Here is a 17,276-nt window from a genome sequence, read left to right as displayed (position 1 = left end):
CTATCCCAGGCCCTCTGCCAGCTTCTCTCCTTCCCTGAGACCAGACTTTGGCTGAAAGGGCCTGCAAGTTCCAGGTAGCAGACATGACAATCCCCTCTTGAGGTCAAGGGGGCTCTGCAGTGCTGGGTTCTTACTAGTGGCCTTAGTGGGAAGGGAGAAGGTATCTGACTGTTACCATCTCACGGAACAGGAAGGGAGGCTTAGAGATGGGAGGGGGTTTTCTTGGTTATGAAGGAGGATGTGGGACTGGACTGAACCCTGTCCACCGACCCTAGGGCCTGCTCTCCAATTCAGCCCAGCTGCCACTCTTCACTGACACCGTGAGGCTCCGAGGGGCAGGGCTGGGGAGGGCTGACCACCCAGGGAGTCAGGGCTACTGCACATTCCTAGGGCCCCAATTCCCTCCCAGCTGGCCTGTTCCAGACACCTAGGAACCAGCCGCCACAAAGATGGAAGCATCGCCAGCCCTCCTGAGAGCAGGAGGCAGCAGAAGCACAGACCCCTGGTTGAAGTTTGCTCTCTGCTTGATTTTCCCCCAGTCCAGCCTCTTTGAGTGGGTTGGGGCTCATGCACACACCCAGTGTCCAAGTTCAGCAGCCAGGCAGTGGGGAGGGGTGACCCAAGCTGGGGGTTATGGTTCTGAGGCTGGGCTGTGGATCAGCTGTTTGGGCCCACCCCCAGGGCCCTATCGGCTGCTGCCTGCAGCTGAGGAGAGTTTCCACCTCCCAGACACGGAACATCCCTCTGGGATTTGGAGAGGACAAGGAACCATCCTGGCTGTGGGCAGCCCACAGAGTTCCCAGGCTCTGCCCGACCCCACACTAACCTCCTTTCCACTGTGCACCCCCGCACTGTGTAAGGCTGGGGGTAGGGACAAGGAAAGAAGTCTGCAGCAGACTTCTTTCTAGAACACAGACTCGGCCTTGTTCATCTCTGTCCACATGATTGGCACACAGTAGGGGTCTGTTAAGTGGAATCCCAGGCCCTAACCTAAGGCAGTCCCCACCCAGTCTGTTTGGGAAGTCACAGCCCCTGTTTGGGGGGACCCTCAGTCTGATGGGGGAGACATAGCCCTTGCCCTGGGAGACAGCCCCCACCCCACCTCCAGGCTGATGGAGAAGTTTCTTCATACAGGGAAGCCAGTAGCTTGCACTGCCTGATCCGGGAGTCAGGATTCTGGCCTGTGCTTTGATGCTGTACTGCACTGACTTGCAAGAGCTACCCATCCCCTCCAGGCAAGTTCTTCATCTTAGACAGAGTTTGGATCTGATTTCAAAGGTTCTGTTCAGCTTGAACATCTGAGTTTGACAACAAACATGTTGTTTCTCCAGGAAGAGTAGTGACATCACAGAGGGCTTCCAAAAGCTTAGCTTTAGATGGAATGGTTCCTGGGGGTTAGTGGCCTGAAGCCATCTAGGACGTGGCATCAAGAAACCTTCACGTGGTTTCCTCATGCCTACACCTCTACATGCCCCACCTGTTCACTCCAGGGACATCTATTGAGTATCTGCTTCGTGCCCACTACGGGAATTGTGCAGAGCTTCAGTATTTTGGGTGCCTGAGGGTCATCTATCTGTGAGACCCATGGTGGGGGTGGGGTCAGGAGAGTTGGGATACTTGTCCAACAGAATAACCTCTCGTGATTTTTTTTTTTGTGTGTGTGTGTGTGTATACCAGGAATTTAGCCCAGGGGCACTTAACCACTGGGCCACATACCCAGCCCTTTCAAAAAATTTATTTAGAGGGGCTGGGGTTGTGGCTCAGTAGTCGTGTGCTCACCTAGTATGCATGAGGCACTGGGTTCAATTCTTAGCACCACATAAAAATAAACACAATAAAGTCCATCAACAACTAAAAAAAATTTTTTTTTTAGAGACAGGATCTCACTGAGCTGCTTAGAGTCTCCCTAAGTTGCTGAGGCTGGCTTTGAACTTTCGATCCTCGTGCCTCAGCCTCCTGAGTCACTGGGATTACAGGCCTGAGCCACAGCACCTGGCATAACCACTCTCTTGAGCTGAAGTGTCCACGTTTCTACTAACTACACTGCCCACTGACTTCTTGGCAGGTGAACCAGGAGTGTGTGCTGTTCAGGAAGGTAGAGAAGAGGCAACTATCAGTTGCTTCTTTGGGCCATTGGCGAAGCTCTGGGTGGGGTGCTTTCATATTACCTCACCTAACCCTTAATACCAGTATTTTAAAGCTGAGAAATTGAGGCCTGGAAAAGCAAAGCAGCTTATTCTAGGGCCTGATGGTAACTGGATTTATTCCTGAGATCTTTCCAGTCCACAGTGGGTACTCTGGGTGCTGGACAAGCAGCCTACAGAAGAGGAGGCTGAGGGTAGAGAAAGGATCCTGGCACTCTCCTCCCAAGCCTCAGACTTTGAGCCCTCAGCTGAGACAGCTGACAGCCTGAGTAACTGACTAGCAACCAGCTCAATCTCTAAACTAAAATGGAATTAAGAATCATCTCAGCCCATTGTGAAAGTCAGGCTGGAGTCTCCTCTACAAAATCTCCTGGAAGTGTTGAAGTGTTCATCCCCTTGGTTGTTCTCAAGGTCAGGGGGTTCGCTTCATCCAAGGACAGTCCCACATGGTTAGAATTCACCCTCATACTGAGCTAGAGTCTGCCTCCTTGCAACTCCCATCTCCTGGTTGGTCTGAATTTTAAAGAGGAAGAAACTGAGAACAGAAAGACATTAAATAATTCCTGCCCCAGTCCCAGCTGGGGAGAAGCAGAGTTCGTTTGCAGGGCCTGTGTGGATCCACAGCTTGCCTTCTCCCCAGCAGCCCTCCAGGAAGATTGGTTTTCTCCCCACAGACTCCTTCTGGATCCAGTCTCTTCACAGGACTGTGGCCAGCCCAGGGATGACGCTGGAACTTGGCTCCCACATTCTCAACTCCTACAACTAAAAGGAAAACCCTTGGTCATTAGCTGTACTAGCATTTCTGGCCTCAGGGTGTAATCTAAACAAATTCCTCCCTGTACCTTAGAGTCATAATAACACAGCTGTTTTATTGTGGTCTCCCCCAAACACAGGCTGAGCCAATATTCATGTCCTATACAGGAAAACTGTTTTCCTTCTTGGTTGGAGAGAAGTCATTCCCATCCTGCTCTGACCCGGGACCCTCTGCTGCCGACCTGGGTTTCTATTTCTTTTGTGGATGGGTGGGTAGATTGTCTAACCATCTGGGGGAAGGAGAAGGGAACTGGTTGTAGTTAGGTTCCCATACCCTTCCCAACTCTAGCCTGGAGTGTATTCCAAAAGACAATCTCCACAGCCTTCTAGAACATACTCAGATCTGGAGCCTAGGTCCAACTCTATCAGTCTTTATTAGATGAGTGACATCATAGAATTTTAGATTTCTTTTCCCTTCCTCTAGTATTCATAGCTGGGAACACTGAAGCTCAAAAAAGTAAAGTGATGGTGCAGCCTGTAATCCCAGCAGTTGGGAGGCTGAGGCAGGAGAATCCTGGGTTCAAAGCCAGCCTCAGCAACTTAGAGAGTCCCTAAGCAACTAAGCAAGACCCTGTCTCAAAATTTTTAAAAAAGGGGCTGGGGATGTGGCTTCATAGTTAAGCACCCCTGGGTTCAATCTCCCCCTACCAAAAAAAAAAAAAAAAAAAAAAAAAAGACTTGTCCAAGGTCACGGGAAGGAGCTGGCCCTAGATCCTGTCTATATTCTTGGTATGGGCCATTTTCTCCAGCAAGATCAGGTTTACCCTGAGATCCAAGGGAAATGACCAGGTGACTCCTGCCAAGCTCACCAATTTCAGAACTGTAGGCAAGAGGGGTGCCAGGTTTTAGAACAAATGCCCCATTTACACCACAGACCACAAACACATGCAACTCATTAGGTCGCATAAGGAAGAAACAGTAAGGCTGGATGAATCCAGTTTCTTGAAGTTGAAAACATAGTGGTCATGAAGTCTTACTAAGGGACTCTCTCCCCCTGAGTTCTGCAGTGATGCCACTTAAAACCCCGACACAGAAGAGCAGGTTGCAGAAATAGAGCGCCAAGGCTGAGACCACTAACCTAAAGAAAGGGCAAGACCGGGAGGCTTCCTGGAGGCGGCGGCGGGGCCATCCCGGTGGAACAAAGGAAAGGGTGGATTTCCTAGCTGGTGCAAAGAAAGTGGAGGTTTGGGAAAGTCTTTCTCTCTATCCCTCTGCTCGAGAATCCCTCTCTCCGATCCATCCTTCGCGGCGGGGCCTGGGGCTTCCAGGGTCCTCAAGGCGGAGCCGGTCGGTGGGGGCGCGAGCGGCCGGGCGCGCGCGGAGAGGGCGAGCGCGCCCCGCGGGGGGCTCCCGCGGACCTTAAAAGGAGTTCGTCGCAGCTCGGCGGCCCCGCCCGCCGGCTCTGCGGCCCCTCCTCCGGCCGGGTCCCTCCGGGCCGCGGGAACTCTGCCGCCGGCGCTCGGCTCGGGTCGGGCGCGCGGTACCGACGCGTCCGCCCCAGGGTGCCACGACTGCCGCTCCCGGGGGCCCCGACGGGCGGGCGCGCTGCTCGGGACCCGTCGGCCCAAGACACGTGTCGCACTCACCGGTGTCGCCATGTCCTCGGTGTTTGGAAAGCCCCGTGCGGGCAGCGGGCTGCAGATCGCGCCCCTCGAGGTCAACCTGGCCATCCTGGGGCACCGCGGGGCGGGCAAGTCCGGTGAGTGGCGCGGGATTGGGGAGCGGAGGGACGGGGAACGTGCGGTGGGAACGCGGCGCTGTGGACTTGGGGGCTTCTTTTCCCAGGAGGGTTGCGTGAGACCTTGTGCTTTCCTTCATCGGGGAATATTAAGGCCACAGTTAAAAGTTCAAAGAGGGCCCCTTGGGCTGGAGGCCAGCATCCAACAGGTCCCTTTGCGGACACTCATCAAGATATCTCTGGATATCAGGATTTCCCCACTCCACACCCCAGTTCCTGGGGATTCCTGGACAAACTGCACATTCTTATCAAACCAGACCCCTCTATTAACTTTCTGGAAATACACTGGACTGTGGTCCTCCGTGCCTGGGACTTGTTGATGAACCAAGGTCTTGGGCTTCTACTAAGATAATTTCTGTCACCACTGAACTCTGCCTTCACCACTCTGGCATTTGTCGCCATAGGCAGAGAAACCTCAGAAACAGGGTTTGCCCCTCTGCCTGCCGTTTTAAGTCCCAGACAGCTGAAAGTAGAGGGCAGAGGAGGGCTTCTCCACTGGCCGTTCGTCCAGTTAGAGCCATTAATGAATGGCCAACAAGATCTTAGTAAGCTGTAGGCTCCCCATGCTCCGGGGTGTTCTTTGAGACTCACTGAGGGTGTTACTTTCTGATTTTGAAGCCAGCCCCTCTGACTTAAAGAGGGGACTCAGAATCTGGTCATGCAACCAGAAAGATTTGCCTTTGCCCCTTTGAACATTATTCTGGAACTCTGTCACTGGTACAGTTTAGCCAGAACTACATGAATGCAGGAATTTACATTTTAAAATATGTATCCCCTGGGTATTAGTTTCCAAATGGACACTGGTAGGAATCCTAGGAAAGAATTTTAAGGATTTTCTCAACAATATCACATTACTTTTTAAGAGCCCAGTGTAATAAACAGTTGGCCAACCCCTGCCTTTATGTGGCTAAACTCTGAGCAAAATCAGAAGCCTCCTGATGCACCCCACCGGGGAGAACTTCGTGCTAGAGCTTTACATTCTGCCGAGATACCCATGAGGGGTGTGGAGGCCAAAGAGAGAACCAGGATCTGAGATGTGGAGGATGGGCACAGGACAGGGATCTTGCCTGGACAGCCCAGGCCCTGGGGACTTCATACCCTCCCAGGAATGGCTCACTGCTCAACTCTGCTCTTACTGTCTCTTTGGCTTGCAGCCAAAGCTGAAATAAATGCCTCAGCTTCAGAATCTGTGTGACTTGTCCAGGGTGGGGAACATGTCCCTTCTTCTGGGGTCTCACCAGGCTGACCCTACAGTAGCTAATTGCAAGGGTCCTGATCCCTGAGTTAGGGTCTACACAAAAATTCCTAAGCCTTGCCTCTCATTGTTTTTCTTGCCATTAAAACAAAACAAAACTCAGGGTGCACCTAGTGGAACTTGGCACCCCATATTTCTATGTTTTTTTCTGAGCTTCTCAAACCAACTCCTCAGCTCTCCAGTGTGGTTCCCCACAAAAACTTAGCTTGGTGTCAGCCAGGGGTCACAGAAGTTTAGATAAGGCCTCCTTAAGAAGGGCAGCTTCCAGGGACCCGCAGCCAGGCACTGCAGGCGACACTGAGGCCACCTTTTTCTGCTTCTTGCAGCCCTGACCGTGAAGTTTCTGACCAAGAGGTTTATCAGCGAATATGACCCCAACTTGGGTAAGAAACCACTCTTTCCTAGACCTCTGGCTGCCTGTGCCCCACCTGGAGCACTCCCCTGAGACCTACCCCGTGGGTGGGCCCTGACCAGTACTGCATACCTGGGGGCAGAAGGGAGGAGTCACCAGGATCACCCACCCCATGGAGGGAAATGTTTTAAGTGTAAGAAGTACCCCTTCCACAGCCCACCCTAGACAAGTTGGAGGTTGACCCAATTCAGAGAATTGTGAGAAATGGATTTGCCCAAAATTTTGAGGTATGATGAAAGTTGAAAAAAAAAAAAAACAGACATAGAAAGATATCCACATCCAAAAAGATATTGTTCTTTAAGATGATCACTCAGTGTTCTTTCCAGAAAAGCTGAACCACATGAAAAATTCTCTAGTGATGCTGGCTTCTGAACCAATTTTTTTGAACCACATGAGTAAACTAGCCTTGCTTTTTTAGCTGTATCATAGCATATTGAAAAAGGGGATGTACTGGTGCCCATCAGAGCTGGGTTTGAATCCTGGCTCTGCCACTTATTAGCTGTGCAATTTTGAGGAAGTCACTTAACCTTTCTGGGATCCTGTTTCCCATCTAAACTGAGCATCAAATACCTATCTCAGAGAATTACTATGAGGATTAAAGAAATAATGCATGTAAAAGATCTGGCCTAGAACTTGAGCCAAAGTAGATTCTCAATGTATGTCTGCTCTTCCTTCTTCCTCAATGGCTTCCCATGCATGGCACCTGAGATTCCCTCAAATGAATCATACCAGTGTTTCTGAAAATTATTTTTAGCAGTAGGACTTTTCTCTAAAATAATCTCTTACATGGAACCCTAATACCCAAGACAAATAAAAGCAGAATTTTGTTAGTATCAATGTAATTTTTTTAAAGAGAGAGAGAGAGAGAATTTTTTTAATATTTATTTTTTAGTTATCAGCGGACACAACATCTTTGTTTGTATGTGGTGCTGAGGATCAAACCCGGGCCGCACACATGCCAGGCGAGCGCTCTACCACTTGAGCCACATCCCCAGCCCAGTATCAATATAATTTAAAGCTCACATTTATAACATTGTTATTATGAACTGTCCACTGACACAGTGGGGTGTCTGAATGACCTTAGCATTTTGAAAATGGGTGTTGGATTATTTCCCCATTCACAAAAATTGAATAAAGCATTGGTGGGACTCCCTAGGGCTCTCAGAGGAAACCCAGGGCTCTGTGACACAGGTTGAAAACGCCCACGATGCAGCACTGCCCACAGCCTGCCTTGATGGCTGGCTGGAGGAAAGAGCTCCTGAACCCATTGGTGCCCATCAGCCCCTCAGTTCAGCAGAACTAGGGTACAGAGGAGACCCAGTGCCGGAGCAGGAGGAGTCCTCAGAGCCACTTAGTCAACAGGTTTAAATTTTTTTTCTTTTTTAAAATTATTTTCATTAGTTACACATGACAGTACAATGATCTTGACATATCATACATTTGAATCAGTTTTTTTTTCCTTAAAGAAAATAATACCTTCTTCCAAAGAGATCTTAGAATGGTAGGCGTCAACAGGGAATGTGGAGGGCTTCCCTGGGTAAGTCAGGGGGTGGGACAGGTGGTGAGTTGACAGTCCTCCAGGGGTTTGTTCCTCACAGCTGTTCCTTAGCACAGCTCCTTGGTGCTGCACGGGAGGGAACAGGTCTGAGGAGCCAAGTTCACATGGAGAGGCTGAGGGAGCCCCTTAGATCAGCAGAGGCCAACCCCTGAGACAGCAGGACGCAGGGGGCAGTGGTGTGCTGGCCGGGGGCAGTGCTGAGTGTGGCGGGGTGGGAGGCAGGAAGGAAGAGCACAGGAGCGGGCAGGCCATCCGGGAGGGAACCCAGCAATTCCCAAGGGCAGTGCCTCAAAAGACTTTCTGCTTAGTTCATCTGGTGCCTGGGTCGTGCTTACACCAAAAATCACTCCTTGTGTATCTGAAATGCAAAGTAAACCACATATCCTGGATTTTTTCTGGCCACCCACTTCCAGTGTCCCTCCTTCCCTGCCCCCAATCCATTCTTTTCACACAGGTCCCACCAGATGAGCCCATTACAGAGCTGCTTTGAGCTTCCTGATTGAGTAATTGTGGAATTCTGACCTGACGGTGGGATGTGTGGTCACACTGTCTCAGTGGGGGACAGCAGTCCCGCAGTGGTTAGTCACCTTGGCCTTTAGTCTCTTGCTTTGCCGAGACAGTCTCTGCTCACACACGCTGGAGGCCACCACCATTCCGCAGAGGATCCGTCCTGTTGCTGGAACAGCCTACACATTCCAGCCATTGTCCTATTTGCTGGTTTCAGCGGCAGTTGAAACTAGGGGACCAGAGCCTTTCCTCCTGTGGAGAAAGTTCTGGATGTTCAGGGCAAAGTGAGTGTCAGGAAGAGTGTCAGGAAGATGTTGCTAGAACAACTCCTAAGCTTCCTCTAGGGTGTCCTGAAAGCGTGATCACATTTGGGAGCCTCTTGAGGGGGAGACTTGTGCTCAGTTCCAGCACAGTACTAGGCACAACGTAGTGCTCTTCGCTGTGATTTGGTTTTTGGATTACCAAAAACAAAGAAGAGAAGAACTCCTACAAATGTCATCCCCATTGTATAGGTTGAGAAACTGAGGCAGGAAGGGCTCAATAATTTGCATAGGATCAGGAGACCCCCCCTCAGGTCTTCACTAAGGACAGCCTTCTGCTATAGAGGGCTCAGAGCCAGAGGTCTGTGTGGCACTGGGCTCTCTGAGCCTCAGTTTCCCCATCTGGAAGATGGGACTAATAGACTGGTAGGAACTGAAGATTTAGTGCCTACGCTGACCCTCGAGTAGGGAGCCGGTATCTCCAGGGAATGTTCTCCTCTCCCAGAAAGGCTGGGGCATCTCACCTGGCTTAGCCAGGGGACAGTGCCCGCTTGTCACCCCATCTTTGCCTTCATCCTGTTCCAGCAAGGACATAGTTATCATTTCTGAAGCAGCACCCTATGCACACTCTGACCAGAACTTCTTTGGTGCTTTTTAAAAAGTTGTCATTACTATAAATGAAGGGAAAATATTTTGGGAAAGGACTCTTCTCTCAGCACTGAAGTCCACAGAATATTAATCAGCATCTATATTTAGGGATACCAGAGTGCCCCAAGTCAGGGAAGACTACGTTACTGTGAATGGGTAAGGATCCTCACAACCCAGCCTCTGAGGCCAGTCACCTCCCCGTAAAGGGGATGCTGGACAAGATGCCCTCTGAGGCTTCTTCCAGCTTGCATATCCACACACACAGGCCGGACTGGGCACCTCTGGTCCTCCCTTGTACTCTTCTCAGAGCTGAAGAACTGGCTGCCTCCCTAAGCAATCAGGCAGTGGGGCGACCCAGTGCAGCCTGGAAGGCTCACGCTCGAGTTCCTTCTACTGAGAGGGTGCTGTGTAGCCTTCTGCAAGTTTTCTCCTTCTCTGGGCCTCATTCTTTTGTCTTTCTACAATAAAGATACAGCTAACTCTAAAGGCTGTCGGAGTTGGGGACAGAGAATGGCCAAGTTTCAGCTAACACCGTTTACTGGGCTGGGCAGGATGCTACGCCTGTTTGGAGGGAGTCCCTAAAAGGGGCGCATTGGACAACGTTGGCAGGAAAATAAAGATAAATCTGAACAAGATGTAGGCATCTAGGGACAGCTCTTCTTGGGCCAAATATAGTTAAACATTTGGGGCATATTTTCCATTAGATTTTTTTTTTTTTTATCTTTGCATAAGAACAGCTATTTATCCAAGTCCCAAAGCAGGCCGGGGACGAGGAGCTGTCTGTGATTCATGCTGGATGCTGGTGGACCTGGATTGTGTCCAGGCCTGCTCGGCTGCCAGCAGCCCTAGGAGAGAAGTGTTTGACTGCATTCATCCAGGGCTGGGGTGCTGTTCTCACAGAGACTGCTGCCGGGAAGGCAGAAAGCAGCCCAGTTCTACCCAGAGGGGGCTTGGGGTGACATGCCACAGGGGCATCCAGGGAAAGGTGGGAACCTAGTGCGTTTACATACTTGTGCTACCTGCACAGGGGAAGATTAGGAGCAGAAACACCCATTGCTAATATGGCAGTGATGTCCTCTTTGCATGCAGACCACTGGCCATCTGCTGCTTTCTTTGGTTGGCGGTCATAAGAACTGAAAACAAAAAAAGTAAAAAAAAAAAAAGAAAAGAAAAATTTGTGAAATCCAAATAAAGTCAGTAGTTCAGTTCATAGCACCGTTTCAATGGCAGTTTCTTGGTTTGGAAACTGTACTGTGGCGGTGTAATGTGTTAACGCTGGGAGAGGAGTGCATGGGAACTCTGTAGCATTTAGCAACTTCTATGTGGATCTAAAACTATTTTAAAAGTTCACCTAGGAATGTGAGCCTGCTCTGTTAATTTTGGAGGTCCACAGTCCCCACTGCCCTTTCCAGGCATTTATGGCCGGCCAGGCCCCATGCCCAAGGGTCCATCAAGTCCTCACGCAGCCTTGGGAGATGGAACTATTAAATGTGCTAATGCAAGGACAAGCACTTAGCACTGCGCTTGGCAAAGGGCAAAGACTTGGAAACAATTAGCAATGTTACTATATTATTCCCATTTTAAAATGAGGAAACAGCCCCCAGGAGCTGAAGTGACTTGGCCACTAAAAAAGTAACTAAAATTGGCCGGATTTCAGATCTTCAACTTAAAAATCTTCTGCTGTCATGTTGACAAAAACTTTTTGTAAAACCTCCTTGGAACTTCTTTTTTTTTTAAATTTTTTTTAAGTATATGAGGTCTCAGATATTTTTTTAAATATTTATTTTTTAGTTTTTGGTGGACACAACATCTTTATTTTATTTTTATGTGTGTTGAGGATCGAACCCAGTGCCCCACGCATGCCAGGCGAGCGCGCTACCGCTTGAGCCACATCCCCAGCCCTCCTTGGAGCTTCTAACGGAGGTCTGACAGCCCTCCCTCTGTCCATGTCATGTGGGTCTCTTTTTCCTCTTCTCCTAGGAGATTGTCCTTGGGGGTTCCTACAGGCCTGATGTTGTGGTCAGAGGGGCAGAGGGTAGAGAAGCTGGGGCTAGGGGGACTGGCAGTGCAGTTCCTGAGCCTCTTCTGCCGCTGGGGCTCATGGTCACACACTCAGCCCTGCTGGCTTTGTGCACAGGCACACAACACAAGCTGTCCTGGGGTATGTTTTATGAGTGGCCTGATGCTCTGAGCCCTATAAGCAAAGTAGCATCTCTTTGGTGGGAGGTTCTCCTGTGTCCCCCATGAAGGTGAGAGTAGTCCCAGCTCCTCTAACCTTGTAGCCTCCTAAGGTCCCCTCAAGGCTGCACAGGGGGAAGCTGGGACATGGACCCAGTTCATTAGAGAGTGGCCTGCCCTGCTCTGATCTGCCTGACCATCTGTGTTGCAGAGGACACCTACAGCTCTGAGGAGATTGTGGACCACCAGCCTGTCCATCTGAGGGTCATGGACACTGCAGACCCGGTAACGTTACCCTCATACCCAAGGAGGGCCAAGAATCAATGCAGCCTTCTGGGAAGTCCTAGCCTCAGAGGGGAATTTGGGTCCCTTTTTAACCTCCAATTTGCTGCATGACCCTGAATGACTCCCATGGGCCTGAATCCTTCATTTGCTACATGAGAGGATGGGATGGAACCTGGGAGGACCTGATGATTGCTGGTATCAGCTCTAATGTCCTGTGCTATGGGGCATTTTGGTCATATATGCAGAGACTGGCGCACACCTGTTTATACAGATGTCCCTGATGAGTGCCTCCGACATATCCCCCTCCCAGTTTCACCCCCAACTCACCAGCCCCTATTAAGATCAGAAGTCAAAGGGGAAGCATGAACCTAACCCAAACCAGTGGTACCCAGGGATAGCAGGTCCCTGTAGGGGCCATGCCAGAGTCTTTGGCTTTGGGCCCAAGGGGCCAAGGTCTCCTGCTCTCTGGCTGTGTGGTGGGAGGGAGGTTCGTGAGACAATGTCTCCTTTCATGCCAAGCCAAATCCACACTCAAGTGCTCCTTTGAAAAAGGCTCTGCTGGGGAACAATATACAAAGACCTGGGAGTAGGGGGTGTGGGGCAGCTCAGGTGAAGGCCTTTACCCCCACCTTCTTGCCCCTGAGGGGGGACTCCTCTTCTTCACCTCAGGATACCCCCAGGAACTGCGAGCGCTACCTGAACTGGGCCCACGCTTTCCTGGTAGTTTACAGCCTCGACAGCCGCCAGAGCTTTGAGGGCAGCAGCAGCTACCTGGAGCTGCTGGCCCTGCACACCAAGGAGACACAGCGCAGCTACCCCACTCTGCTGCTGGGTAACAAGCTGGACATGGCCCAGTACAGGTGAGAACGGGCAGCATGGCCCTCTCTCCAGAGCCCACACTCTATATTTGTAAAGGCAGAGTGGCATCTGCAGGCATTGGTTAGCAATCCCCTGGAAATTAGGAAAAAGGGACGCTGGGCATTGGTCTCCCAGCAGACAAGGAGAGACAGGGAAGTGTATCTGGGCCACACAGAAGCTGAGTTTCCCAGAAGTCAGGAAAGAAGCCACTCCTATCCTCCTGTGTCTCTGTGGTCTGTCTCAGCCCCACCCTTTCTTGCTTGAGTGGATGTGACCTCTGGTCCCACTCCTAGCAGCTGACTGGTTATTCAGGGCCCAATTCCAGAGAGGAGCTCTGATTGGCTCCTCGGGTCAGGTGTCTGCTCTGGACCAAGCAGCTTCTGCCTCACCCAAGCACAAGCCCTGGGCTCACTCCCCCAGTTGGCTATGCTGAGGGCAGGTTCTCTCAGAGAGGCTTGGACTTGAATCAGAGGTCACAGACTGGGCCAAAGGGCAGATGACCACAGAACACTGCAGCCATATTTTGCTTGGCTGGCACAGTGTTTTAAAAGTTCTGGAACTGGAATGCTTTGAGGTGGGGCCTGCTCCCTCCAGCTCACCAGAGGCCTTGCCCCACTCCCCGTCCTTTATCTCACCCTCTTCACACATTCAAGTCACCTGCCTGGCTCTGAGGCATTGGAGACAGTGGTGCCTATACTCGATGAGCAATCCCACTGGATTCTCCACCTGCCAGGTATGGCACCTTCCTCCAGCCTTCCCATCACCTGCCCTGCTTGTGGCTGCTCTCTCCTGATTTCCCAGGCCCCAAAGGCCTGTGACTGGCATTAGCAGGGAAGAGACCTTTTGTTCAAAATGGGTCAGATAGGCATTGGCAGGAGGGAGTTGTTTTTTCATGAATGGGGTCACAGTAAGGCCTCTTCACAGGCCACCCAGTCCTCAGACCCAGACAAATTCTTGTCTCAGGGAATGCGGAAAGTCATGTGATGTTAAAAACACCAAGGCTGTCTTTGAGGAATTGCAGAACCTGTAAGGAGGGGGTCAGAAGACTGGATTGTGAATAGGCCAGATTTCAATATGGGGGAGAAAATTGCAGACCACTGTTTTGACCCCAGTCTTTGCCAAAGGGGATTGTCTAAAAATGGTGTGGGATTTTAGCTAATATGGGGCTTGAGTGAAACAACATCCGTTCCCTAGGAACATGCTGTGACAATTCACCTCCACTTCCTTCTTTGGTCAAGGCCCAGCATTGGTAGATCAGGGCTCCCTGGCACATTGACTCTTTCAACTGAGCATTTGTCAGTGTCTCCATGATTGTCTTGCAGCCGAGAGAGAGAATGGGGTTTAGGGCAGTAGTTTCCAAACCACTGACAAAATGTTCACAGGCTGCAAACAACAATTAAAGAAAAGAGTAATGTCATGTGCCTGTGTCACCCCCATGTGTATATGTTTTTGAAAATTCATTATTGAAGCCCCCACAATGGCAGAGTTATAGACACAAGCTCATCATAAAAGCAAATATACGCAGTTCTCTTTCTAAAGGGGATCCTCAGGAAGCAGTGAGCACACAGAACACCAGCCCCAGGTGGGAAGTGATTAGATATTCTGCCCCTGACCCTTTTGGTCCCAGTCACTCTCTCTCTGATGCTCCCACCCACTATAAAACAGTATGCTAGGCAACTAGCCTAACTCCTGCCAAACTAGTCTTGTCCCACCACTACGCACCCTTGTGTTTCCTCTCATCTCACGGGCTTGCCATTGTCCTCAGGAGTGGTGGGTGGGACCTTCAGCAGTGCCCAGCAGCCAGGTGGTGGTCAGAAGGATCCAGCCAGGGGAACCTTGGCCTCAGCCTTCAGGGACCTCCACCACTTCTCTCTCTCCACCTCACCTACCCAAAAGCCCATCTTTTTTTTTTCTCACCTCAGTTCCCCACAGTTTTTAGGTCAGAAGCTTCCAGGACCTTCCCAGTTTCAGATATCTATCCTGTCACCTCAGGAGGTGGACCCAGCTGGAGTAGGGGTTGTTCCTCCTTCTTGTTTCCCTCTGCTAACCACAAAATGTCATCACCCCTGCTCTCTCCGACTCTCTACCCAGTCAGGCAGACAAAACTCCTCATGAACCCTGAGAGCTATGCCCTGGGTCACTTCTATGGCCCATTTCCTGACCAAGGGACCCAGGTTGGGGTAGAGGAGAGATGGGACTGAGAATGGTCTTCTTATTCTGGCCATTGACAGGTCTAGCAGCCTCTTACACTCCTGCTCCTTCCTGAATTCTGGCTTTGGCAACATTAGCTAGCATTTATGGAGCACTGTCTCTGTGCCAGGTTTGTTATGCATTTGACACTAATTATATTTCTTAATTCTAACACCCGAGAGGCACATGATGTCATCCCATTGTACCGATGAGCAAACAGAGACTCAGAATGATGAAGATGGGCCGAGGCGCCCAGCCAGTGGGTGGGAAGCTGGGCATAGGCCCCACTCTGCCTGACTCGGAGCAGCACGTTCCTGACTCCCTGCCTCGCCCTGCTTTCTCACCAGGCAGGTCACCAAGGCCGAGGGTGCGGCCTTGGCTAGCAGGTTCGGGTGCCTGTTTTTCGAGGTGTCTGCTTGCCTGGACTTTGAGCATGTGCAGCACGTCTTCCATGAGGCAGTGCGAGAGGTGCGGCGGGAGCTGGAGAAGAGCCCCCTGGCCCGGCCCCTCTTCATCTCTGAGGAGAGGGCCCCTCCCCACCAGGCCTCACTCGCCACCCGGCACGGGCTGGCCAGCTGCACCTTCAACACTCTCTCCACTGTCAGCCTGAAGGAGATGCCCACCGTGGCCCAGGCCAAGCTGGTCACTGTGAAGTCATCCCGTGCCCAGAGCAAGCGCAAAGCTCCAACTCTGACCCTGCTGAAGGGCTTCAAGATCTTTTGAGAGCTCTCCTCAGGAGCCCTGGCTTGACTGCTGGGCAGAGCTGCAGAACAGGGGCTGGTTTGTCACCACCAGTTTTTCCTCTGATGGACCTCACCCTCTGGTGGAAAGCTGGCCCCACCTCCAGCACCAAGCAGTGACCCTAAATCCAGTTCATTGTGTGAGCCAGAGGGACAGGCAGGGATGCTGTTCCTGTTCCTGTCAGACCTCGGTTCTCGTGGTAACCACTACACCTATGACCCTGGAGGGAAAGAGCTACTGCGACAGCTCAGAAACCTGGGGTCAGCCTTAAGCAGGAAGAAACTGAAGTGTCCATCCTGCTGCCAGGATCCCTGGCTGCCAACTGTGGACCCTAGTGGATGGACAGCTCTGAGAGGCCCCGTCCACGTGAAGGCAGTAGAGATGGCCCTGAAGGCCTAGCACCACCTAGTGGAGGGGAATGGAAGAGCGGCTGCTCAGAGGCCAGAACCTGGTCCTCCCACTGTCATCTTCTGACCTCATAGAAGCCCCAAGCAGCAAATTCTACAGTTTTTCCTGAAGAAAATTTAGTTAAAATAATTCTATTATTTTATCTATTATATTATCTGGAATCAGGATACTCCCTGGGATCCCACTGTTAGCAAGAAAAGGCTCTCAGCTTGGACAGGGAAAAGTCCCAGGCAAAGGTATTTCCAGCACTTTGCCTCTCCATGCAGGTAAAAGGGAGAGGGCTGTGGGTTGCCTTGGGTAGGAAGACTCTAGCTCTATTTTTTTTTTTTTTTTTTTTACCAACATCGGGGTCTTCTTGTACCTCCTTTGTTAAGGACAGTGTCCATAGACCCTCATGACCAACCTCCTCAAGTTGAATGACCAAGGCTGCAGGATAGATTTGTTCTCTCTAGTGACAGTTCCCTAGGGCCCCAGGGAGCCCACAGTTGGTGGGATCAGATGCCATCTGGCGGATACTTATGGGTAGAAACAGTATACATGTCTGTAGCCTGGCTTGGCAGGACCCAGGATTCCTAGCAGTGGGTCGGAGACAAAACCTAGATCATTTTGGGTTAATAAAGCAGACTTTTGCATAAATTATTTGGTGTTGCCAAACACCAACAAACAAATACCTTATGGCTCAGATCTGGAATCAGGATACTCCCTGGGATCCTACTGTTAGCAAGAAAAGGCTCTCAGAGGCAGGGAGTGCAAACGTTTCCTAACTGTTTACCATGAATCCTCAGCAGATAAGCAGGTACAGGAGAGGGCTCTGGTGGGTGGAAGGGCCAACAAGGGAATTCTGACCCTGAAATCCTGCTCCTTCCCCTCTTAACCAGCAGTCCCAGGAGCTTGGATTGGAAACATCTCTAACATAGTTTTCAGCCCCACTCCAAAAATGGAGAAGCTGAGGTTAGGGGGAGCCCACGAACTATTCAAGACTGCATACTGGGGGTCCTGGCCGGGGTTTCTGACCCACAGCCTGGCTGGGATTGTACACTTTACTCCAAGCCATTGTGTGTTTGTGGACCACCATTGTTTGAACATACTATGCAATTCCAGCTGCCCACTCCCAGAAGCCTTTTAATAAAAGATTGTTTAAATAACAAATTTTAATTTGATTGAAGCTCACTCATTGAATCTGCTAATAAAAACATTAGGCTTCGGGGTGGGGAATTGAGGGGGTGGGGGACTAAAACCAGAGACGTTCCAGGCCATGAGGTGAGCTCAGGTTGGGATCCC

At 50.9% G+C, this 17,276-nt stretch overlaps 1 protein-coding gene across 1 annotated transcript; it reads left to right on the top strand.

Annotated features, from left to right (window-relative positions):
* Positions 1 to 4,419: 4,419 nt before the first annotated feature.
* Positions 4,420 to 17,104, top strand: Rasl12 (RAS like family 12). The gene is made up of 5 exons (XM_026384917.2): positions 4,420 to 4,656; positions 6,277 to 6,333; positions 11,725 to 11,798; positions 12,468 to 12,658; positions 15,194 to 17,104. The coding sequence occupies exons 1-5, from the start codon at positions 4,554 to 4,556 to the stop codon at positions 15,567 to 15,569; spliced, it is 801 nt and encodes a 266-aa protein (XP_026240702.1). The 5' UTR covers positions 4,420 to 4,553; the 3' UTR covers positions 15,570 to 17,104.
* The last annotated feature ends 172 nt before the right edge of the window (positions 17,105 to 17,276 follow it).

The sequence above is a fragment of the Urocitellus parryii genome, chromosome 6 (genome assembly GCF_045843805.1).
Source record: "Urocitellus parryii isolate mUroPar1 chromosome 6, mUroPar1.hap1, whole genome shotgun sequence".
In the NCBI taxonomy this organism is placed as follows: Eukaryota; Metazoa; Chordata; class Mammalia; order Rodentia; family Sciuridae; genus Urocitellus; species Urocitellus parryii.
Note: the sequence above shows the minus strand (reverse complement) of the source record. Positions and strands in the feature narration are given on the sequence as shown.

What these genes read in the sequence shown, in the direction of transcription:
- Rasl12 (XM_026384917.2), top strand. Translation starts at nt 4,554, where the DNA reads ATGTCCTCGGTGTTTGGAAAGCCCCGTGCGGGCAGCGGGCTGCAGATC. An exon ending in CCGCGGGGCGGGCAAGTCCG is followed by an intron (nt 4,657 to 6,276) that starts GTGAGTGGCGCG and finishes TGCTTCTTGCAG; the next exon opens with CCCTGACCGTGAAGTTTCTG. An exon ending in TCATGGACACTGCAGACCCG is followed by an intron (nt 11,799 to 12,467) that starts GTAACGTTACCC and finishes TCTTCACCTCAG; the next exon opens with GATACCCCCAGGAACTGCGA.